The 24,972-nt window shown below is 43.1% G+C and overlaps 1 protein-coding gene across 1 annotated transcript in view; it reads left to right on the forward strand.

The window, feature by feature from the left end:
* The window catches only part of MAMDC4 (MAM domain containing 4), a 223,816-nt gene that overhangs the window by 193,976 nt on the left and 4,868 nt on the right, over window positions 1-24,972 (forward strand). Inside the window, exons 24-27 of the mRNA XM_069241436.1 lie at window positions 7,733-7,879; window positions 15,555-15,689; window positions 21,173-21,300; window positions 23,085-23,205. Coding sequence (XP_069097537.1) covers window positions 7,733-7,879; window positions 15,555-15,689; window positions 21,173-21,300; window positions 23,085-23,205 — 531 coding nt within the window. The remainder of the gene's footprint in view (window positions 1-7,732; window positions 7,880-15,554; window positions 15,690-21,172; window positions 21,301-23,084; window positions 23,206-24,972) is intronic.

Below are 24,972 nucleotides of genomic sequence, written 5' to 3' on the forward strand. Positions count from 1 at the left end.
GGGCATGACAGACAGGAAAGGCCCAAACAGGACAACATAACATTAAAATTGACTATTAATCATTACAAACAGCAGTCGTGATGTGGACTTACGTATTATGTTACGCATTAAAAGACCTCCTCTACTTCAAAGAAGTAGATAGTTCAGTGACCAAGATCAATAACAAATATATTTTATACTGTTTAACTGTATAAACAAAACAAGTCAATGTTTTTCCTATCATTGTGGGGTTTCATCTTAGACATAAATATACCAATTAACATTAACAGGAAGTTCCTAATAATCAAGTATCCAAACAGTAGATGAAGGGTAGTTTTCACTTCATGATTGAATAGTCAGTCAGTTCGGTTTTGAGGATGCCAATCCATGTGCATGTGATTTATAGACATAAGAGGATCTTAAAAATTAAAGCAAACAAATATAAATGAATGATCTAGTTGTGGCCTGCATCCGTAGGTAGGAATGTCTGACTGGTCAGAATCCTGTTGGTGGCGTTTATTTTACTATAAGCTGAAGATGTTAGTTTATTCACTAAATAGTTTAGATCTTATTGCCTGTCCCTGATAAATAAATGTGATTGCATCTTAAAGTATTCCTAGATACACCAGAGTCCATTAAAAAGCTTCCTTAGTGTTTGCAATGCAATGTATCAATGATTTTCAACCAATTTGTAGATTAGTCAAATTGCAAAACTGAAGTTGAGTCGCAAAGCAGTTGCTCTACAAAAGCCGGCCAGCCAAACACACATGTGCACTCTCCTCCCCCCTGCCCACTCCCGTGGCCCCGCCCCGCCCCTCCCAGCACTGCTGGTTGTGCCAGAAGCAGAAAAATAAAATGATCTATTGTTTTATTTGTCTGCTTCTTGCACAGCCAGTGGGGTGACGCTCCTTCGCAATATCAAAGGAGCCACCCCCGAGTTTGGATAATTTAATGTTAACCACTGTTTTCTTTAAGTTTAACCATTGAGGAAGGTTTTTTTTGTTTCCCGACTTTTACATTCAATGATGTCACGGCTACTCTTCCAATGTTTTTTCCTGTCCAACCAGGCAGATGATAGAGTAGTCTGGTGGGATAAGCATGCCCATCACATGCTGAGAGACATTGTTAAGCCACATTCTGGTCACGGATAAAAGGACAAGGTTGTCCGATGCAATCATGCCAGCAATGTTAAAAAGAGTCTGTTACATAGCAAGGACTTCAGGGACCACTTCACAGAGCCATTTTTGGTTTTGAGGTTAATATCTATTATGGTGTCAAACTGAATACCTTTAGTGTGAAAGATTTCCTGGTACTTTCAATGTTAATCTTGAAGATCTATGACGATTCTGCTATATTATCCTCAAAGCCACAGTCTGCATCCTGCAACCGGAATTCCCCATCACTTTTATTTCAGACACTGCTTTCTCAGAGTATTAATATCCAGCAACTGTTCTTCAGCCTTAATCTGAAACCAAGCTAGATAGCAATTAAAATGTACCATTTTTGTCCTTAAGGTGGCCAGATAAACAACAGGGTCTCAAAATGAGTATGATGAAGAGTAAAGTGGTGGACTATAATTTGTGCATACTCTTTTAACTCTAATCCCCTGGTTTTGTGCCTTCCTTGTGTTTTTCCAATATTACAAGCAAATCAAAGCTCAATCGATGTATGGCCCCTAGGTGATCTATAATTACATCTTTTACCTGATTACAGACACAGTTTATTGGCCTGAGTCCCAGCGGCAGCCGGCGGATATGTCGGGGGGGAGGGGAGAGACTGGGGGACAGGGGCGACAATGGGGGAAACTGAAATAAACCCTCCACACACCGGTTCTCCCTGCCGCCACCGCCTCCCGCCGCATCATGCTGCCTCGCTTGTCACTCCTCTGCATCTGATGTCCCAGCATTCACTAAATCTAACATAAAAGCAGCATCAGGATTGGTCTGAGCGGCAGTGACTGCCGGTCAGACAAAAGCCTGGAGTCTGCGCTGTTTTCACTAGCCCGGCTCTGTATACAGCCGTGTTGGAGAAACCTAAGTGTGCATGTGTGTTTGGCCGGCCTGAGACACTTAGGCCCTCATTCTGATCCTGGCGGTTTGAAACCGCCACGGCAGAGGGCAGAGGAAGCACCGCCAACAGGCTGGCGGTGCTTCCTGGGCCATTCTGACCGCGGCGGTAAAGCTGCGGTCAGAAAAGGGGAACCGGCGGTTTCCTGCCGGTTTACCCCTGGTCCAGGCAATCCTCCATGGCGGCGCTGCTTGCAGCGCCGCCATGGGGATTCCGACCCCCTTCCCGCCATCCTGTTCCTGGTGGTTTTTACCGCCAGGAACAGGATGGCGGGAACGGGTGTCGTGGGGCCCCTGGGGGCCCCTGCACTGCCCATGCCAATGGCATGGGCAGTGCAGGGTCCCCCTAACAGGGCCCCATAATGATTTTCAGTGTCTGCTTTGCAGACACTGAAAATCGCGACGGGTGCCACTGCACCCGTCGCACCCCTACAACTCCGCCGGCTCCATTCGGAGCCGGCTTCATTGTTGAGGGGGGTTTCCCGCTGGGCCGGCGGGCGGCCTTCTGGCGGTCGCCCGCCGGCCCAGCGGGAAAGCCAGAATGGCCGCCGCGGTCTTTTGACCGCAGTGCGGTCATTCGGCGGCTCCCGCCGCCCGCCGGGGTCAGAATGACCCCCTTAGTGCACTCACCCGCCCTCCCACGTCCTGTGGCCCAGCCCCACCCCTCCCTGTACGTGCTGCTGGCTGAGCCAGCAGATGAAAAATGATGAAAAATAAAACTATAGCAAGCTATTGTTTTATTTTTCGTGTGCTGGCTCAGCCAGGGGGCCGACACCCCTCCACCACTGCAGAGGAGCCGCCCCTGCTGAGTCCCATACAAGTGGAGGATTACGTTATATGGGGTAAATGTCCTTGGGCAAAATGACTTGTTGACACTGCATATTAAAAACATCTAATACTCTTTCTCCATTGAAAGGAGGATCAGATCGATTGACCAAGGTGGACAATCCAGCTTAGATATTTTGAACTAACGGTCACAAGAGTCTATGAGATGTTGACTATTCCACACATCACATGCTTGCATGTGCACCCTTTTTTCATTCTTATTTGTCTTTTTAACGCAGGGCTTGCCAAACGTTTTGCCATAGTGATCATCAATCTCATCACACTTTAAATTCACGACCATGCTTCCTACAATATACAAAGTATTTTTTTCCTTTTTTTCAAATTACTCATTAAGCAACCACGCTGAGTTGAGGTGGCTTTTTATGATGCTCCCAGGTGGTTCTTGAGGAGCTTTCCTAGGACATCTAGGGCCAGATTTGCAAGAAACTGGTGCAGCGCGGCGCTGCGCCAAAATTGACAGCACCGCGCTGCGTCAGTTCTGAAATGCAGGGATGCTCCGTATTTACAAAAATACGGCACACCTCTGTGTTTCCCCTAGTGCTAAATTTATCTGCCAATGCAGGCATCCTTGCACCAAAGTGCAAGGGTGTCTGCATTGAGGGGATTGATTGTTTATGTGCAGGAAGGTTTCCCTTCCTGCTCATAAAAAAATCTACAATGGCAATTTAGCACTTCTATGTGTGCTGCGTAGTGCACCTTCCTGTACATAAACAATCATTCATGGCGTTTTACTCTTTCTATGCATGCTGCAGAATGCAACACACATGGAAAATGCAAAAATGAGGAGAAATTATAGTATTGCGCCATGTTAATGCCACCCCTGCCTCAGATTTATGATTCCTTGTCAATCTGGGGCAGCGTCAAAAGCAATGGGTGTTGCGGTGGAATGCCCACAGCAACACCAATTGCACGCCCCACTGCTGTAGAAAACTGCATCAGAGGGACCCATATTTACAAGGCGGGATTAAGCCACAACAAAGTGTAAATATGGCGCAGTGTCACAGTCCTACCGGAGCTTCACAAAAAGTGATGATCCCATGCCTCTAGGGGCTTGTAAATATGCCCCCTATTTTTAAATATTTTTTTCTCTCCTTTCTTATGTGTAGGATCATTTATTTGTTCCTGTCCCTTTTTTCCAGAAGTGTCTTTCCTTATTCTATGCAGATCATGTTTCAATACATCATTATCCCATTGTCATCTACTATTGGAGCCCCCTAAGGTCCACGGGATTTATACATCTTCATCTATTGTTTAATACTTTTTCTCTTTCCCTACCATTTTTGTTGTCACTTTATCCTTACCATCCGCGGGCCCTTCATGGAGTTCAGAATATTTGTAAACAAATTCTCCATTCTCATACAACAAAATAATACTCAATTCCCTGTGAAAGGCAACAGACGCTAATTAATTAAGAGAAGCTGTGCAATTCTTCCCTGTGGATATAACATCCCACTAGAGAAACCAATCCTTATATGTTTGTATTACAGCTTCTCTACTGGAAGCCCTGCTTTCTCTGTAGCGCCAACAGCTCTTTCAGCATATCAGTGCGCATTGTAAGCTCATTGCTTTCATTTTATATCTATATACAGTAGATTTCAATGCAAGACAGAGTGGGTCTACTGTTTTGGGGCCATTGTTCTCTGGTGAGGCAAACCAAGTACAGTTAGCATGGTCTGGCTTAATGCCATTTACCACAACCTTTGATTTTTAATTCCTGTGAAAACAGTCCAGTTTTCCAGTTGCTTCGTATACTATATTAAGAGAGTATGCAACCCTTGATATACCCCATTAAGTGCTTTATTGGTTTCTCCATCCATTCTCGTGCAATCTCTATGTACTGGTCAACGTCATCCTGCAACAGAGGTACGGGGTCGTCCCAAAGTTTCTAGCTAATTAGTACTCAGTGAAACCTTTACCTGTCATTGCGCATGTGCTTTCAAAATATGACTTGTCACAGTGTCAGCCCTTTTAATAGAGTGGACAGGCTTAGTCCTATTATCATATATTTAAACGCCCCCAGAAATGAATGGATTTGGATGTCTTATCATTCTTAATAAGTGAATGAGGAGTGAAAAACAGCGTGGTGGGTTTAGACAGTCATTGGTGTTATAAGCAGTTGGAAGGCTCAGGAGGATTGAGACCATGGCCCTCACTATGAACTCGGCGGGAAAGCCCGCTGAGTTTGGCGCTGGCGGTCTCCAAAAGACCACCAGTGCGTTGAAGACCCTGCCGGCCACATTATGAACATTCAGCTGGGCCGGCGGGCGGAAACAGTGTTTACGCCAGCCAGCCCAGCTGAATGCAGGGCCTGTACATTGACACCGGCTCCACATGGAGCCGGTGGCAATGAAGCAGTGCGGCGGGTGTAGCAGCACCCATCACGCATATCATTGCCCATAAATCGGGAAGTGACATGCGCAACGGGGCTGTGCACGGGGGCCCTGCATTGCCTGTGCCAAGTGCATGGGCAGTGCAGGGGCCCGAGGCACCCATTCCGCCAGCCTTTCCCTGGTGGGGTAAACCACCAGGGAAAGGCTGGTGGAATCAGGTACATTATACGGCGGGCAGCGCTGCTTGCACGCTGCCCTGTCAGATATGTAACTCCGCCATTGCCAGGCTGCCTGGCGGCGGAAGCATGGCAGTGGCGGAGTTACGCCAGTGGTGGTTCTGCTGCATATATTATATGGCGGTCTGGGCCACCATGCCAGTGGCGGTAATTACCGCCACCACCGGCATGGCGGCCCAGACCGCCATGTTCATGATGAGGGCCCAAGGCTGAAATGTCCGGAATGGCCGTAGAGGCCATGAGGTACTTCCCCGGAAGGCTAGAAAGGTAAGGGGGCAGCTTTGTTACTGGAGCAGGGCAGCAGTTTAAAAAGCGCCCACTCCAGAGTTGCTTGTATGTGCAGTAGTTTTCAGGCAACCATAAATGTGTCACTCAACCCGGGTGTTTAATGTACATGCTGGAGAGGGATCGGAGTTTTGTCTAGTGGCAGTTTTGAGTCATCTAGTGTAGTGCAGAGGGTTAATATGATTGTTACACAGAACACATACCGTGCAGATCACAGAACAGTATTTTTATGTGCAATGCTCAGTGGGATATTGCTTTTGTCATAGAGATCTTTTTGTTACTGTGCAGTTCATAAGTTACAATGGTAATCTAGCACAGAGAGCTATGAAGTGCCTTCAAAGAGATGCATGCAAACTGGATGATACAGGCCAGAAGGTCCTTCATTATTCTAATATTGGTAAGGGTTTGTTTCTGTAGAAATACATTCTTATTAGTAAATACAACCCTAAACACTGTGTTATGCTCTGATTCATGAGTGTGTTCTTCTCCAGACCAGGCACTCTCACAAAATGCCTGCCAGTATGGTGACATTTTATATAACCTGATTTTCACATGTACGATTCCCTGCATGTGTGTGATGTAAAGTACCCAACACCATACACTAGTATGAGAGGTGCAATAAAAAATGAAATACATGTGAGAGAGGTGTCATGGAGAGATGAGATGCAGTGTTGAAGACCCCCAACAAAGATTGTCCTATCATGGTGGACTGTAAGATCATCATCATTTACTAAGCTTTAAAAGCTAATACAATTGAATATATAATGAAAAATATACATTAGAATGTACCATTTTTTCCCCAAATATTCTTGTGTCATAACCCCTCCAAGCCGCCATTGTGGTTAGGCTCGCTCGCTGCACTTGCTCTCTGTGCACGGTAAGGGGGCTGGTCTGACAAAATTTGCCAGGGCTGCTTTTAGCTCCCAGTCCGGCCCTGATTGAAGATTGGACTTGATGTGAACGTCTTTCTCAATCTTGCTTTGATTGGCCTCACTGGTGATATATATCAGTGTTCGATGAAGAGATCTCAGCTGTTAGAACTTGTTTGAGGAAGAAAGCTTACCATGCTTGGTCCCTGTTGCAAACCAGGGTCACTTTTGGCAGCATTCTGTGGCCCTCTCCTTGTAGCCAAATGGCACAATAACAGTGTTTTTTGTACATTGTTGTTGCGCTACCAACTTGCTGTTTCAGACCAGTAGTTGCAAACAGTATTTGGCCCCAAGTCAGTGCTAGGCTTTTGCCATACAGTAGATTACATTTAGCATCGGAGCTTTGCAAAACAAATCAATTCCTTCACCCCCTTCCCTGCACAAACGTTTGCACCAAAGTCTCAACATTTTGGAAGATTTGGTGTAACACCAAATCACAGAAAATTTTGAGTGATTCATAGTTCAGCTAAATACGTTCACCTTGGATCTAGATATAAAGTTTTATTTATGTGCCAAAATGTAATATGACTTTTTACCGAGATGCACAGTGCTTAGTACGAAAAGTATAGATAGTACAACTGGCTTGACATAGATCTGAATTAATTTGGCGTATCAATAAAATCCTAGTTAAAAATAATTGTCTCCGACACAGACATGTTAAAGGAACAGAAGCACACTTTCAGTCCGATAAAATATTTCAACCATGGGTAGTTTATGTTAAATGGGATATACCCTATTGATACATCAGTCGGCTGATCTAGATACTCTTATATTGTCTCCGCAAAATCCAAGTTATGAGTGGCCCACACTTGATGTACACTAGATAATACTAACTTCATAATTTGTCATGCTGTAATTTAAGTACTATGTCAATTTAAGCGGCACAGTAGATTACAGGTTTCTCTACACTGTCCATCTTTTCACCACAAACGTGCAATTTCCCCTATTTAACACTATCCTATGAGTATCATCAATTTAGAGCTGCCTCTTGAATAAATCTATGATTTGAACGGGAGGGTGTGTGTGTTTGTGTAACACTCATGAGTTCTCCTTCCTGGCAGGGACCTGTGATTTTGAGCGTGATTCTTGTGGCTGGAGCACCATGAAGAATGGGCGCCGGGAGAGGCACGACTGGGACTGGAGCAGTGGGGCAACCCAGGGAGGATACCGCTCTCCTAATGCAGACCACACGTTGGGCACCAAGGAAGGTAAGGCACTTCAGCACATTGTATAGCTGCTGAAAGTGAAGCCCCCAGTGATCTGTTCTGACTAAAAATGTTTCTGGCGATTAAGGTTATGGTACAGTAGGTTGAAGTTGGCAGAGCTAAAAATGTGTGGTATGTGTTTCATATGATTTGCAATTAAAATACTTTAGAATCCTAGATGTTAACTGAAATGTGATCTCGGTGGCTACTTCATCGAAATTGCGACAATAAATAGGAAAATCCAGTCGAGCTTCCAGGATGACTGATAAATACAAACAATGCTGATATGAAGAACGTCCTGGTTTGCAAAATCAAAATAATTGATTTACCTTCCTGTGATACTTTAGGATTGTTAATTTCTTCATCTTCAGGTCATCTTTTTAAATTATATAACATGTAATAGAAGCCACTGTTCATCTTCTCGACAGTTATTTGGAACAAATTCCAGGCAACTACCTACTGATGGTAGCTGCAGATTTTATTGAAACATTTGAGCCTTTCAGGGTAATGAATACCATCTCAGGCATACAGGAGGAGTGAGGTATCCCACCCTAACTGCACCTCAAATAACAAAACATAGGCTTTGACATTACAAGTAACAACTTTTATATTGTTTTTTGGGCTGCATGTCTGTAATGGCCAAACCTCCTCAGGTAAGGAGGCAGCTTACACTTTTAAGAGGGGTGATAGTACTAGCAAAATTGACTGTATATTGTTAGATTTAAGTTTAGGGTGTTATGTTTATGACATGGAAGTTGTACAAAGAGAAGATAGTGATCATAATGCGTTATCCTTGACATTGAATGGATTCCCTTTTATTTTATTGATCTTAGTCGACAACACACCTGAGATGCCAATTCTTTATACTAATAATAAGAGAAATGGTAAATGGTCATATATTATGAAGCAAACATCAAAACCGTTTGCGCATATAGTCTGGAGCCTTATTTGTTTGTTGCAGATAATCAGGTCCCAATTATCGAAATTTATTCAACTTTATTTAAGAAAGTCAAAGTAATCTTCTATAAGGAAGTAAAGCCGCAACCTTTCAGTCATAAAGAAACACTATGGTTTGATGGTAAATCCAGGGAAGCTAAATCAAAACGTTTAGCTTCAGTTAAAAGTGGTGATAGGTTAGTTATACAGAAAAGTAGGAAAGAGTATAAATTCATACACGCTGCTAGCAAACAGAAGTGGGATGAAAGGTGGTAAGACTTACTAAAGAGTAAAGATAATCGGTCTTTCTGGCAACTACTTGCATTTGGCAACTTAAAAGCAATTAGGAGTGAGGAATTCTATATACAGCCTCAAGTATGGCATCAACATTTCTCTGAATTGAATAAATTACATGAGGCTGAGGTCCATCACTCAGCAGCACCCTTTATCATGAGTCATACCTTAATTAATTAATGAAAGTAGGACTTCTTGTTAGAGTCTCTCATAATAATACATTAGAAGCCATTGAATCACTAAAACCTAACAAAGCACTTGGATTGGACAAGATTCATAAGTCTGGGGATATTACAGGCCAATAAGCCTGATTGATAACTTACACATATTGAATAAAGTGTAAGACTTGACACAGGAGTGTCATATTCTATCACACTTGTCAACAGAGTTTAGATCAGAAACCAGTACTATTGATCAGGTTTTTCGCTGTGCCCTGTGGCATTGGAAAAAGACTTACTTGAGTCATGGCAACCTCTATGGAATATTTGTTGGCCGTAAGAGCAGCTTTTGTTCTAGTCCCCTGAAACAAGCTAAGGGTAGTGCTTGAAGTGATGAGCATGCTGACTAAACTTCTAAGTCTGATAATCAGTCTACATAGTAATAATTATGCCCAGGTTAGATGGATCAAAAAAGATAAACATTCAGAGAGGTGTCCGTCATGGCTGGGTGCAAGCTCCAACCTTATTTACTCTTTTCATCAACAGTGTGGTTCCTTTTTCACATGACTGTCAGAATTATTCCCCTGAGCTGTCTGACTCTAAGATTCCAGCCCTGCTTTTTGCAGACAATACCTTATTAATATCCAAGACTTTAATGGGAATGCACATTCTGCTTAATTGAGTCCCTAAATTTTGTGAACTCCGAGGTCTGGAAATTAATCCAACAAAGACTAAGTTTATGACTTTTAACCCACATAGATTATTTTGGGGGAAACTGAAATTGGGGGATAGTGAGATAGAAAGGGTGGCAGATTTTGATTATTTGGGGTAAGGCTGGCAAATTAGATGGTTTGGTCTTTTCAGATCACCAAAAGTACTATGATCTTACAGCACAGAGTTATTGTCATCTTGAAGGTGTAGAATACCTCTATATTTTGACCTATATCACCAATGATAGAGATGCATTGAGCCAAACGATTGGTGCAGCCTCTATGGTGCTGAGATGTGGGTCTACTGTAACGTGACAAGTTTACATAAAGCTGAAAGTGGCATACTATAGAAGGTATTTTGGGAAATTGCCATTCTGCAAGGTTGATGTTGAAACGGGAGCTCATTTTCTGTTTCTTTTGTCTAGCCTATAATCAGATTAGGCAGAAATAGATACCTCCCATCTGCTGGAGGTTGGATGTCTTAAGTTATGAAACCTCCCATAGACTGCTTAAGTCAGATACTAATGAACTGATTGTAAATTATAAGGAGCAGCAACAGGCATTTCCATGTACTCAAATGTAAGGCTTGTAATACTATTTTTATCTGTTGTCTTAGTATTTATATACATTTTTAAGCTTTACTGTGTATTTTGATGTAATTGTTCCTTGTCTGATTTTTAATTGCCAATATTTTTATGTACTGTAAATGTTGACTGTGATTTGTTAGAGGAGTTTCCACCGAAATAAACTAAATAACAAAAACAAATCAAATAATTACAAATGAATAGGTTATATGTGCATTCTTCTCATACCTATGCATGGTGGATTTTCTAGAAACCAGAGGGAAGTGGATGCGGTGTAACAGCCAGAGCGGCTGACTTTGGAGCTGGGGAACCAGTTTTAAGCCTCGGCGTCGGCTCAACATCCTCTGATTCTGGGCAAATCACTTAATCTCCCCATGCCTACCAAAAAATGAATGTGTCCTTATATAACCTAACTAGTGCTAATGTAAGGCGCTCCAGTACCTTCGGGTTGAGTTCATCCTATATAAAACTGCAAAAAATATATGTATATATTTGGTGGTCACTAAGCTCAGCCCTGGTTAAACTGATATGCACCATTAAGTCAGAGATCTAACTCAGCACCCAGTAGAAACCATTCAGCGGGACAAACGTGAAGCTTTTACCAATGTCATCAAAGGATTTTTGAAATGCAAGCCCACAAACGAGTGAAAGTAATGGAAGTGAGGTGGGCGTGGTTAAAAGCCCACATAGATACCAACACGTCAGAAAAGCAGTGCTTGCACGCTGCTATACTCGACCTATAAAGAACAAAATGCATCTGATATCAGTTTGTGGGTACTCCCTAGGGTTTCGAAGACCTCCTGGCAAGACCAAAAGTTGCACCTAATACAGTTAAAGTGAATCAAAGGAACATATGAGAAGTAAGTGACAATTATGTGAAGCCAACTGCAAAAACTGCCTGAAGGAATAATTGTTACCTTGGTATATTGGAAAGAAGAGGCTGGTGAAGAACAGGCCAGTGATATGAACAGAGAATGGAAGTCCCATTGTTGTTCCCATTCAAATGACCCAGTGAGTGTGTCAAACGGGAGGCAGCGCAGATAGAAATAACTTTGTATAGCTCTCCTCTCTAATGCCCTCTATCTAAATTTGCACAGTATATATATATATATATATATATATATATATATATATATACATATATATATATAACCTGCTGACGATAGCCAGTACATAGTTATACTTAGGACCAGCATTTCCCATAGACAAAGGGTTTTTGTTTTGCTAATACCTTTTGCTCCATTTTACGAATCTTCATAAAATGTTCAAATCTAGTGTGCCAGATACTTCAGATACTGTCTGGATGGTTTTGGGGTGATTCATCAAACGGAGGCTTAGAAAAAGGGGGGGCTCCTGAAATGCTTATCCCCATGTAATATCTACTTGAATTTTGCAGTTTTTAGCACAACTACAGCCCAAACCGCTGAAAAAATTACACCAAATTTGCAGAAAGGTAGATCTTGGCCTAGAAGAGCTCTTTTTGTACTTTGGTGTAAATCTGTTCTGGAGCTTCAGAGTTATTAAAGGAATAATTATAGATATCTAGGGACGCAGATCCGTCCACGCATCAGGCAAAAAGCAAGGCCAAGATTGGCTGGCCTCAAAGTTGCAGCCACAAAAGCTTTAAACAAAGATAAATAGCACTTGCATGCCTGAGAGCTATTTGGCTTTGTCAATGTTTTTTTAGACATACTGAGCAGCAGCACAGGCTGCTATGCAACATGGCTTGAAGAGGAAAACAAAGCTCTATGACGTGACAGTTGTAGCACTTTTTTTTCCTTTAATCCTGTGCTGCTGTGCAACATATCTAATAAAACATTGACAAAGCCATTAGATCTGGCATGGTGAAACCTATTGGCTTTGCCAATGCGTGTTCCTGTAGCCATGCATGCACGTTCGTACTGGGCAGCAAGTGGCCCCCTTTAGGGAATGAGACAGCTAAAAAAGTGGCCCACATTTGCAAATGAGGGCAGTTTTGAACATGTAAATACATGCTATATAAGTGTTTTGCAAGTTATGTGAGACTCCATGTGTTTGTGTTTACTGCAGACAGCGCTTGTGATGATATCAGGGAAATCAACAGTAACAAGCATTTGCAATGCAACTGGTCTCGCATTACATCGAGTTAGAGCTATTATCGTTGTAAACTCCTAACTGGACTTTTCTTGCCACATTAAATGAACAAAACAAAAAAAACTAGCGCGATTGCGCTGTGTAAAACACAGCGCGATCGAGCTGCAAAATAAATAGAAAAAGTAGTCCAGAAACCATACGGAAAACATGGAGCCTCATATGTTTCCAGTAGTTTACCGGTGCTCTCAAGGAGGTCTAAACACCGGAAAAGGCATGACGTATGAATGCCTTTCACAAATGAAAACAAGCAAATTTTAAAAGGCAAGCCCACGAGCCAATAAAAGTGACTGACGTAACATGGGCGTGGTTAAAATCCCCCTAAAGAGAGATTAGAAGAGGGCTGGAGCGCTTTGCGCTTGCTCCTAAAAACCGGCCCACAATAAAAACACCTGTAAGACTAGCCTGATTGCCCTATAGACGAGTGAACCTGTGTGTTTTCCCCTGCAGCCTGTTGATTTGTGAATGCACTTAATACCTTGTCAAGTCTTTTCAAGGGATAGAGCAAAAAAGGGTTAAGTGTATTAGAATATAAATTATGCCTCATCACACTGCCAGCTTGAGGGTCTCTATCAGAATACTGATGGGGGCTCAGCAGGATCTCTTTTCAACTGGATTCTCTTTGACAGCAGGCGCACACAAAGAGAAAGTACACTTTCACACTGCTGCGTTCGTTTTGAATGAGCAGCTCAGGAAGTCTTTCTCTCCATGCCAGTAATCCAATGTGTGCTCCTGCAGAGGCACAGGGTGCTGTGAAAGTGTAGGGTTTGTGCATGTTGCACATTACAGGGAACATAGCCCGTGGGTACCCACGGATCCACAAAGTATCTGAGTCCCTAGATATCTATATTTATTTCCTTTAATAACTCCTAAACTACTGTACAGATTTACACCAAATTACAACACGCACTGGCAAAGCCAATAGGTTACTCCTCTGTTTTTCTTTCTATCTGGATTCTAAAATATTAGAAAAATGTTATAATAATGTTTTAATTATGATAAACAGTTAATGGTTTATCAAGTTTAAAACAAACATTATTATAAAATGTTTCTAATATTTGTAATCCAGTTAGATAGAAAGAAGAAACAAAGGCGAAACCTATTGGCATGCCGGCATGTGGCAAAGAAGAAAGAAGACAGCAGTGAAGAAAGAAGACAGGAAGAAAGAAGACTGCAGTGAAGAAAGAAGACACAAGATGGCATGCAGTAAAGACTAAAGAAGAGGGCAGTGAAGAAAGAAGACCGCATGGGATAAAGAAGATGGCAGTGAAGAAAGAAGACAGAAAATGGCACGCGGTAAAGAATAAAGAAGATGGCAGTGAAGAAAGAAGACGGCATGTGATAAAGAAGAGAGCAGTGAAGAAAGAAGACTGAAGATGGCAGTGAAGAAACAGCATGCGGTTAAGAAGAAAGAAGATGGCAGTAAAGAAAGAAGACAGAAGACGGCGTGCGGTAAAGAAGAAAGAAGACGTCAATGAAGAAAGAAGACAGAAGACGGCATGCAGTAAAGAAAGAAGACGGCAGTGAAGTAAGAAGACAGAAGACGGCAAGCAGTACAGAAGAAAGACAGCAGTGAAGAAAGAAGACAGTAGTAAAGAAAGAAGACAGAAGTCGGCATGCGGTAAAGAAGAAATAAGACAGCAGTGAAGGAAGAAAAGATGGCATGTGGCAAAGAAGAAAAATGACGGCAGCAAAGAAAGACAGCAGTGAAGAAAGAAGACAGAAGACGGCATGCGGTAAGGAAGAAAGAAGATGGCAGCAAAGAAAGAATACAGAAGATTACGGCGAACAGTGCAATGTGCAGAGATCGCGGTCTCTCTAGCTCGTTGCGCTTCAGCTGCTGAATACAATTTATGATCCTCACACCACTTATGACATAGGCTTCACGTTAACTTACTCCTCCAGAGTGGTGTCACCAGAAAGAAAAATAAGCATTGTCAAAGCCATTAGGTCTCGGTTCTAAAGGCTGAGTGAGCTATTGGCTTTGCCAAAGTTTGTTGCCAATCCCGTGCATGCGCATGTGTAATGGCGGATACAAGCGCATGGCCAGCAATCATGCAAGTGATTGGCCACTGATGCATACGCATGCATGCGTCGTAATGCAAGCGCATGTGTGTTATGTCATGTGCGTGAGGTGTGATGTATGGCAGCCATTTTTCATTTACTGTCCCAACATGTCGAAAGTCATGTTAGAATGTTAAATTATATTGTAAAAACAAGTAAAAAAGAAGGCATGTGAAGTGCAAAAGAAAAACATAAGTGAGTGACCGAGCAGCACTTTGCAGCTGAGGGGCCCTCATTGATAATAATGATAATGATCATATAAACAAATGAACATGAGAAGCAGGACCGGGTGCCGGGGGAGGTAAAACAGGGTGACTGGGATGATAAAGAGGAAAAGAGGGGGGAGCAAGAAAACATATGCGCTCCCATGTGGTGTTCAATACTAAATACATAGGTCCCCTCAAGTGTGCAGTGGGAGGATAAAAATAATCCAATCACAACAAATGTGTGACCTTATAAGTCCGGGGTGGGGGTTGGGGGGCAAACACAGTGATATGGAGGAAAGCTAGTGAATCACGAGTAAACAACTGAGGCAATAACGTCATCATGAGCAAGGAGCTGACCCAATGGCCACTTTAGGAACATGGGAAATCCAGGTGAATTTTGTAGTGTACCCCATTGAAGTATGATTTGTGTTACTAGTCGCATGATATCTAGCAGAAAGATGTTTTTTTCAGTTTCATCTTTTACTTTGTACACTTTTGATGAGAACCTCGGTTGATCTACACAAGGAAGTGAACTTTTACAAAGTAGCTATGAAGGCACAGTTCATGGATTTCTATTTTTTCTCCATGTTCTTTAGGGCACTACATTTTCTTTGATACTGACCGACTGAATGCTGGGGATACCTCTGCCTGGCTGGTGAGTGAGCAGCTCTCTGCAACCACCGACTCCTGCCTGAGATTCTGGTATCGTACAGACTCCGAAGACGAATTGTGTAAGTACAGGTCCTCTCCCTGTGTCCGAAGTGCCATGTCACCGGTGAATCTGCTGCTAGTGTGCAGTTACAAATAATGTTTTCTACCTTCGCTACAGTTTTGCAAAGGTTGCAGAGTTTTCCACTTTTCCACATTGGTGAACACTTGGTTAGAATTTTACTTTTGAAACAATTTCTTAAAAGGCAAACCTGCAAAGAAGATAGCCACATACATTCACTATTGTGCATAAACAACTCTGCAAAGGGTACAGGAGGATAGAAAAGGCCTGCATATATATTCCTCTAGGCTAGGTTTGATGGCACTGAAAAATAACACTGAAATTTACCTTGCAATGTTGTGGCAGTGAATTCTATTTTTATGAACCCCACCCCCTTCTTTTTTTAATCAGCACTTATAGTTAATAACGTACATAACAGACGACATGGCGATGTGTCAGCAGGTCTGCATTTCTACGCGACAGTCAGTATCAGAACTCCATCAGGAAAAGTCATTGGGGAGGTGTACACCAGGAATGTTGGCTGTACACATTTACTGAACAACATTGAGATTAAAGGAGAGAAGAAAAATTAAAGCAGGGGCGGGGGAGGGCGGCGGAGGGATAGACCCACCTCGCCTCTGAGGTGGTCTAGGAGACTGTTGTGACAAGGAGGAAATCTGGGGGCAAGCCAGGTCCTGGATGCTCAGGTTGCCCTAGTCAGTCTCTTCCTGCGAATCACCTTGTCAGGCGTGCTGCGGAGGGACAGGCACGACACAGTCCCCATAGGTCATGCGGTCGAGATGTGGGTGGTTGCATTTAAAGAGTAGGTTTCAACTAGGTCATTACAAGTTGCCATATCTCGTAGACAATCAGTAACCTTAGGTTACTCATCGCTATCCTTTGTTTAACTAGCAGCAGAGCTGTTCCAATGAGACGCCTGACCCGGGTGGGACCTCTTTTACATAACCAAGTAGAGTGATCATTGGGTCCAGCTGTAGGGGGTGTTGTGTTATGTACGCTATCACACAAAGGATCTCACGCCAGAAATTGAAGATGGAGAGGCATTCCCAAGCTAAGTGAAGGAATCCAGTGTCATCAGCCTGTCTGCAGTGACAGCAGCCATGAGGGAGAGAGGGATCAATTCTATGTGGTTTTCATGGGGTGCTGTAGGCGCGGTGGAGGAATGTGCAGTGTAATAACTAACTTGTGCCTATATTTTATAGACAGCGTGCCTGTTTATGTGAAACAGTATTTCCAGCAGGTATAGGGGTGTCAGGTAGGCTCTCATTATTCTAATGAGACTACTGGATTTGAGCGACAGAATCACCAGCGGTTTGGGGGACTGAGTCTAACCCACTACAGGAAACATCTGTCAGCCTAATCCGGGTTTTGCTCCGGCTAACTAGCAGTGCCTCATGTCCACACAAGAGCGGGGATGATTGGGCAGCCGAGCACATGACACAACTGACTCCTCAGGGAAATCATGGTCACTCAGATCGCATCTGTTTCTCTCAGTTACATTAGTCTCACATATACAAATGACAAACAGAGGCAGTATATGTTTCAATAAGGTTTTAATGAAGCAACTGCATCTTAGATAATAGACCATGTACTGCAATAACCAGGACAATGAAGCATGACAGGATTAAAATGGTGACAAAGAGAGTAAAGCATAACAATAACGCTACCATATTGTCATTAGAGTCACTAATATAATTCCTACCTAGGCTAAGTTAGAGCACAGCCTGTTAAGCTCTAGTTCTGCCCTTCAGGTTCCCCTGGGAAGACATCATCCCTCATACCTGAGCAAGAGGCCAGTAGTCCACATAAGCAGTTTCAGCGAAGCACTTAGCAATCAGCATACAGTCGTGATCATCTGGCTGGAATCTCCCTCTAACGTGTATGGGACATAGAAGTCTTTTTATAATAAAACAGCTGATGTTCTGAGAAAATGGCCCTACATAAGGATGTGTATGTTTCTGTGAATATCAGAGCCAAACCGTTACCACGTTTTCCTGCAACCTATCTTACTGCAGCCTTGAGAGAAGCACAGAGTGAAGGAAATGTCTTGTTTAAGAACACGTTGCTGGCCTAGGCAAGCAACAGCTAGATAGAGAGAAATAAACAAGACCGCAAATGTGGATATTGTTAAAATAATAAACAAAGCCGAATAAAATATGTCTTGTTTAAAGTGCACAGCGACAGGCCTAGTGTGCTAAAATAACGTGCATGGAGCTATAACTAAAATGGCTACACAACAGGGGTAGGGTCCTAAGCTCTAGCTTCCCAGCCACTCTAGCTGAGTCAGTCACGCACTCAGTCAGTTCTGGCCCTTCTGAGTGTGACACCATGTTGTGTAGTTTAGACACCCATTGAGTAGTATCCGCTGTTGTGATGCCAGGGGGAGAAATTCAGCAGGCTTTCGTGGGAATCCTGGCAAGATCTTTCTCACCATGTCATGTACATGAGCATATATGAAAACTGAGTCAGTTCTGGCCCTTCTGAGTGTGACACCATGTTGTGTAGTTTAGACACCCATTGAGTAGTATCCGCTGATGTGATGCCAGGGGGAGAAATTCAGCAGGCTTTCGTGGGAATCCTGGCAAGATCTTTCTCACCATGTCATGTACATGAGCATATATGAAAACATCAAGGGCAGTAGTTTTGCTGTGGGAACAAAATTGGTCTAGAACATAAAAGAGACATAGATATAAAGGTGGCCAATTTTCCCCATAGCCATTTTAGAAAAAGTGTTTTGCACTGTGTGTTTGAGGGTGAGAGGAAGTAGGCGGTTGGAGAACAATTTGATGACTGGACAATATAAGCAGGACATGCCTGTCTTATGACTTAGAGATCTACAGGCCTAGCATGTGATGGCGACTGTGTGACATTCCCTCTGGGGTCTGGACAAGTCTAATGCTAGAAGGGAAGCCAATGGACTCACACTAGTCTGAGCTTGTTCCGGAACAGGATAGGGAATATGCGCATCAGGGTAGCACCAAAACGTGGCAAAGAGACCTAGAGCTACAAGATAATACATTTCAGGGTCTGGAATCTCAAAACCTCTACTCTCTTTCTTCGGAGAGGTGCGCAAAGACAATGGCCCTCCTTTCAACAGCCATGAGTGGGCAGACTTCCTAGCATCAACAAACACCAAACACCGGCGCATCACACCCCGGTGGCCACAAGCAAATGGAGAGGTGGAAAGGTTTGTGAAAACCCTGAGCAAGGTCATCCGCATTGCCGTGGCAGAAGCGGAAAACCCCGAAAGAGCGATATATGCGTTCCTAAGGGAGTACAGGGTGCTGCCTCACGCCACCACGGGAGCCACCCCCAGTCTGCTCTGCTTCGGGAGAACAGTGACAGATGCTATCCCGCATCACCCAATGTAGGCAAATCAACCACCACCGCCTGACAAGTCAGCAGTAAGGAGAGCCAACACTAATGCACGCGCATCCAAGAAGCGGAGAGCCCGAGAAGTAAACGTGCAAATAGGTGATGCCGTCCTGGTAAAAGACCGCCACCCAGGAGGGAAGTTCAGCCTACCTTTCGAGACACGGCCGTGGACTGTAACTGCCGTGAAGGGCACCATGGTAACAGCCCGGCGAGGGCCAGAGACAGTAACCCGCAACGCGGCACTCTTCAAACATTGGCCCCTCAGCTAAAATGACGGGAGCAACACAGACGAAAGTGCAGACTCAGATGTGGAACCTGCATGCCTGGAACCCACAAGTGGAGGACCGGAAAATACCTCGGAACACCTCACAGCCTGCCCGAGGGCAGAACAACCGCAGAACCAGCTCGCAGGAGCAACAGCACCCCGCCAGAGTGCGGAAAGGATGCAGGTGTCGGACCGGTCGAGAGAAGGGAGGTACATGTTGAGACATAACCCAGGCCCCTCTCGGCGATACGCGGACTATGCGTGTGACTGACCTTAATAAGGGAACGTTCAAAAGAAAAGGAAACATTTGTTTTCATTCACAAGCCACGCAGACAATAGCAGCATCTCACTTAAGTTCATCTCACGTTTTTGTTTGTTCCTCTCTTCCCCGTTGGGGAGGGATGTAATGTTGTGGCCGGAACCGGCCAGCACCAGTATGGTAGGAGCGGAAGTGTTGGGTGAAGGAAACCCCCCTTGCCGGAGGTGCGAGATGGTCGCACCAGGATGACGGGGAGAATGTGATATATAGAAGTGGAAAGGCGGGAATGGGTTAGTATGGTTCTAGCGAGGTGAATAAACGAGCTGTCAGTTACATATTGTCTCTGAGTCTTTATTACCGCTTGCGCGCCTGCTGTGCGGCATTACATTGATCATTCGAAACTCTCCATCTCTCTACATGTTTGACTATAGCAACGCTGAACTACTGCTTCCTGTCAGAAGGTAGTTGTCATCTGCCCATTTACAACTGTAGCGCCTCTTTTTATAAGTATGGTTCAGAAATGCCTTGCTTCTCTTGAATATTTTGGTAGAAAACGTTTCAGGTGGAAGCAATTTTAGGCGCCTAACTTTCATTGAGATTATGAGTTATAGCACATCAATGCTTGTAATCCACTTTTGAGATGAAACCTGCGGCGGGCTTCCTTCTCCAGCGCGCATTTTGTATAGGGACGAGGATCAGAGAGCGTGTCATCTGTTATCCACCTGATCTTGTATGTTTGTAAAATGTGTTTTTCAGCATCCAGGTTATTGTGAAGAGTTTTTTGTGGCCAAGAAAAGAAACGTTAGTCTCATCCATTCATAGTATGGACAGCGGCTCTCAGGTTATGACTAAGAACCCCACCAAGTGTTGGGACAACAGTGGGTTTCGAAAAGCATTCTCTACACCCATCCGCTTACATGCCAACCATCGTGTCCCCGCCGTACCTAATCTGAGCGAGGTCCATAGGAGAGCGTCTTGTGTGGGGAGTTTGAACACAGAGTCCGAAGATAAAATGATTTCCTCGATTATTTTTTTCCGTTGGGCAGATGTTACATAGCCCCCCTGTTTGCTAAGGATCCTCCAACTTTTTGCATTACCGTTCTGGGTTTCTCTGGTTGCTTTTGTTTTAATAGTGGATGCATTGCTTATTAGTGACTTTTCTTTTCATGTAGCACTGCAAATAGTTTGGCATGCCTGCTGTTGGTGTTATTGGTTAGTTGTTGCCTGTCATTGCCTGTCATTGGATTTGTCCCACAAGCAGGAGAGGGTAAGGGTGGATATTAAAGTCAATTCTGGTTTCAATAAGGGTTGCTATATTTTCCATTACACAGCAAAGTGGAGGCATTTCCTTCATTTCCTGACTCCTAAGTGTGCAGGTCACACAATTTTATGGTAGTGACTTAAATGGGGCCTCCTCATTATATACCGCACAGTTATAGTAGCTGTGGAGCGTATATACCTACTATATATGAATCATCAAGGATTCTTTCAAGATCCCTCTGCCATCCCAGGAAATGTTCCTTTCCATATTGTTTAAGCCAACCTACACCTGCTTTTTCATTGCCTTGTGTTCTACTTGTGGCAGATCCAGGAGAACTGAGGGTGAAGACGTCCAGCTCCGCAGGCCAGCTCACCTTGTGGGGCATTCAAGGACATCGGACGACAGGTTGGCAAGAGGGCACGATCACAGTGACCAGCTCGGTGGACTTTCAAGTAAGCACCAGGGTACAGGCGCGTGGAATATTGCGTGGAATATTAGAGCAATATAGGGCTGGAGACTGCGGCTGTTATAGGGTGTAAGTAACCGAAGTCTCCAGTAGAAACTCCTGGGATAAATGAGGAATAACTTGCATAGTTGGCTTTAGTACTGCAAGTTCTGCCGGTTGTTTCTCCTTTGTGCGGGGACTCTCAGGGGCCACCTTGTAATCCCCCATTATCTCCACCACCCTCTCCTCTCTTTAGCCCCCATATCCACCAGTTGCTAAATCAGGGATTTGGGAGATGGTGACTTGAGACATTTCAACAAAATAAGGTATGTCGTAACAAGGCCTTTACTGTTAAATGAATAGAACCTAAGGACTCGCTTTTTACTTGATTATGAACAGAGGCCTTGCCAATGGCACCGCCAACAATTAGTGCCAAAACAGAAGCAATAATGGAAGTATTGTGATTCTGTTCACTAGCCTTGAAAAAGCCCCAGGTAGATACACCATAGGGGGCGAAACACATGTCGGCTTTCTGTTTCATTGCCTCAAACATCTACGACTTTTATTTAAAATGGACACCAATCTACAACCTTGGACCGCAAGGCTATCAGATCAAATGTTCAGAAATTTTGTTTGGATTGGCAACCAATAAATACCTTGTACACTTTTGGTGGGTGTTCAATCCTTTATATTTTCATTTAGTAGAGCTTAGTCCAGATTATCCGCGCTTCTCAGCACCACCTAAAACTATTCGAAAAGATGTTTGGGCTGCTTGAAGTATAGTAATGAGATCAAACCCATTCAGGAAATTGATGATGAATGCATAACTATTATTGTTTTTCACCTCAGTATGTGACTGCAGGGGCATGTCCCACTCTTTTCTTATGTCACATAGATTATCCCATAAAAGGGTAAGATACTTTCCATGTGAGTACATGTAATCACTGATCATGTTATTGCAGGGCAGTGTGCAGCTATTTACTAAAATATGTTTCTCAAATTTATGTTGGCTTTATGTGCATATGGTGTTACATATGGAATGCATGTATGTTCGCATTGGGCTTCACACTGCATTTGTGCATGTCTGTGTGCTGTGAAATCGCACCACCAGTTCAAGGTTACTTCCTGACAATTGATTGCATTACCATGTACCCCCGTTTTGCCTTTTCCCTTTACAGGAACAAATAAATAAATATTCGAAAATAATTGGCGAGTAGTCCACCTGCGTGTGTATGTTTCTAGTCCAGATGCAATACCTACAGACAAATAGGCTACAAATAGCACAAATAAGGTCAAAAAGACACATATGCCAGGACATCCTTTATTGTCCTGACAAAAGCCTGGGACCATTAATGGCAATAAGGGAGGCTGAAACATGTTGACACTAATAAGAGTGAAAAGCAGATAATTTATAAATAGCGAAAAATAGACATGTTTTATTCCCAAACCATCCTTCAACTGAGCACCTCCACCAATACATTTAAAAATATAATGCAAGACTTTGAACAATATTTTGATCTCCGTTGTTAAGAGTGGTGCTATTGGAGGAGCATTTAGGATCTTAAATATTGCCTGGAATTCTGCAGACGCTATTATTGTTTGAGCAGTCATATATGATGATCTCAAATGATTAGAAAAAAAAAACTTCTCCCAGTATGACATCTCCAACAATCACCAGCAGTAGGCATGCTAGAGTGTTCCTTGTTCGATGTCTGCATGGGTTGTGACTTGTATTGTAACATCATTCACCGAATTACCCCTTCAAGATGCCTATCACATTCTTCTCTACAGGTTGTGTTTGAAGCGGCCAAAGGTGTCCTGGGGGCTTCTGGACCTGTGGCACTGGATGACATAGAATATGTTATGGGGGAGAGCTGTGACACTGTCAAGAAGGAGGAGGAAAAACCTAAAGGTAAGACAAGAGGGTGATAAATTGTTCCAACTGGAGGCAGTCTGGTAACATAATATTGCACAAAGCGAGAAAGGTGTTAACAAACTGTATACAAAAACTCAGATCTCATAAATATTAAATTGCAGATGTTAACCTCTCTACTGCTACCACCTAGAGTAGGTCTCTATTTTTTGAGGCCTCAGGAAATATGCACTTCCAATTTTTTTTAAAAAAAGCTCTACTGTGTATGTCAGTGCCTCCATATCTTCAGACAGAGCTTCTCATGACATTTCAAAAGTTCCAAAGTTCAAGGGCACTTTCTTCCTATGTTACAACTGCATGTGCCTACTACAGACCACAGCACAACCTAAAGACCGCTCCAGAACTTTTTCTTAAATCGGTCTAGCAACCAACCCGAGGGTGAAAATCACTACAAGTGGCCTTCAGAAAACCAGAGTTATCCAGATAATGTAGGTAAAATATTAAGGATGCAATATGTTTAGGTATCGAACGGCTTTTACACATTCAACAAATGGTATACACAAAAGAGGCAATGCTGGATGCAAGGGTATAATGAATCAATCATTAAAAAAAGTGATTTTGCTGCACACTTACAGTGTAAAGAGCCTTGAAAAAATCATAACAAACGATGGCCCTCATAAGAACAGAATTACTGCTAGTGATACAGATATGCAAAGGTTGCTGTCTGCATAGTATACTTATACATTACTCCCAGTAAAAATGAATTATTGCGAGGTTTGTGAGATTTGGCTGATAGAAAATGCATGCACATGCTAGACACATGTATGGAATTATCAGCTGAACACATACTATTGGTAGAATTATTTACTGCTAGATGCTAATAGTACAGAAGACAAACATATTTAAATATTCGAGACTAAGATCCTACTGGATAATATTCACCTGCACTATTGCTTGATTGTTTAATAACCATACTTAACCAAACCTTCATGTTGTAAAAGGTGGTGATGGGCTTTACCAATGTCCAGACTATTTAGAGCTGATCTTATTTTATACAATGATTCCTACAGGATTTGGACAGTATTATTTTCTGTGAAGTGCCTATGATGATACCTGTTACTTTTGGTAGTACATTTAGCCATGGTAGTAACTCACAATAGAAGACTATACTGCTGGTTGTATTTTCACCTGCAATAGGCAGTGTTTATTGCATGATTCTAATTGCTCTCTCTGTTCTATGGCATTTCTGTGGCCTCTTCCAAATGAAGCACCGAGAACTCTGTAAGTGGATAAAATTGTAAAACAAGTATGAACATAGAAAAAAAGAAACCAGAATTTTGGCAGATGTGCCCCTTAATGGCGACCATCAATTACAGTCCCTCTCCTGGTTTATACTATTGGTAGCCATTATTTCTTTGGGGTGGAGTATGTCATGCCTAGTAAGGCAAAGGTGAGGCAATCTGGAGACTATGAATCATCTTCTCACCTCAGAGTATGAACCAGTGTTGAGCCATGTTAAAACTGAATTCTCCTTCATATTTTCCAAGACCAAGGCTATAAGACCTGCATTCAAAGAAGCAATGGGCGTACCATAGCAGAAATGATGTAGTTATGGTGAAATTGTAAGGATTATTGGGTATACAACAAGGTGATCACTTGTATTGAGTTAGTGATGCTAACGTTGAATGCCCTTGTGCCCTAGTGACAAAGTATTCTGCCTTGTTAGAGTATCTAAGATACATTGGCTTGATTAATATCTTGAAGCTTCTACATGCTATCTAGAGCAGTCATTTTGCTTTCCTTGCA

This window comes from Pleurodeles waltl, chromosome 6 (assembly GCF_031143425.1).
Source record: "Pleurodeles waltl isolate 20211129_DDA chromosome 6, aPleWal1.hap1.20221129, whole genome shotgun sequence".
NCBI classification, from domain to species: domain Eukaryota; kingdom Metazoa; phylum Chordata; class Amphibia; order Caudata; family Salamandridae; genus Pleurodeles; species Pleurodeles waltl.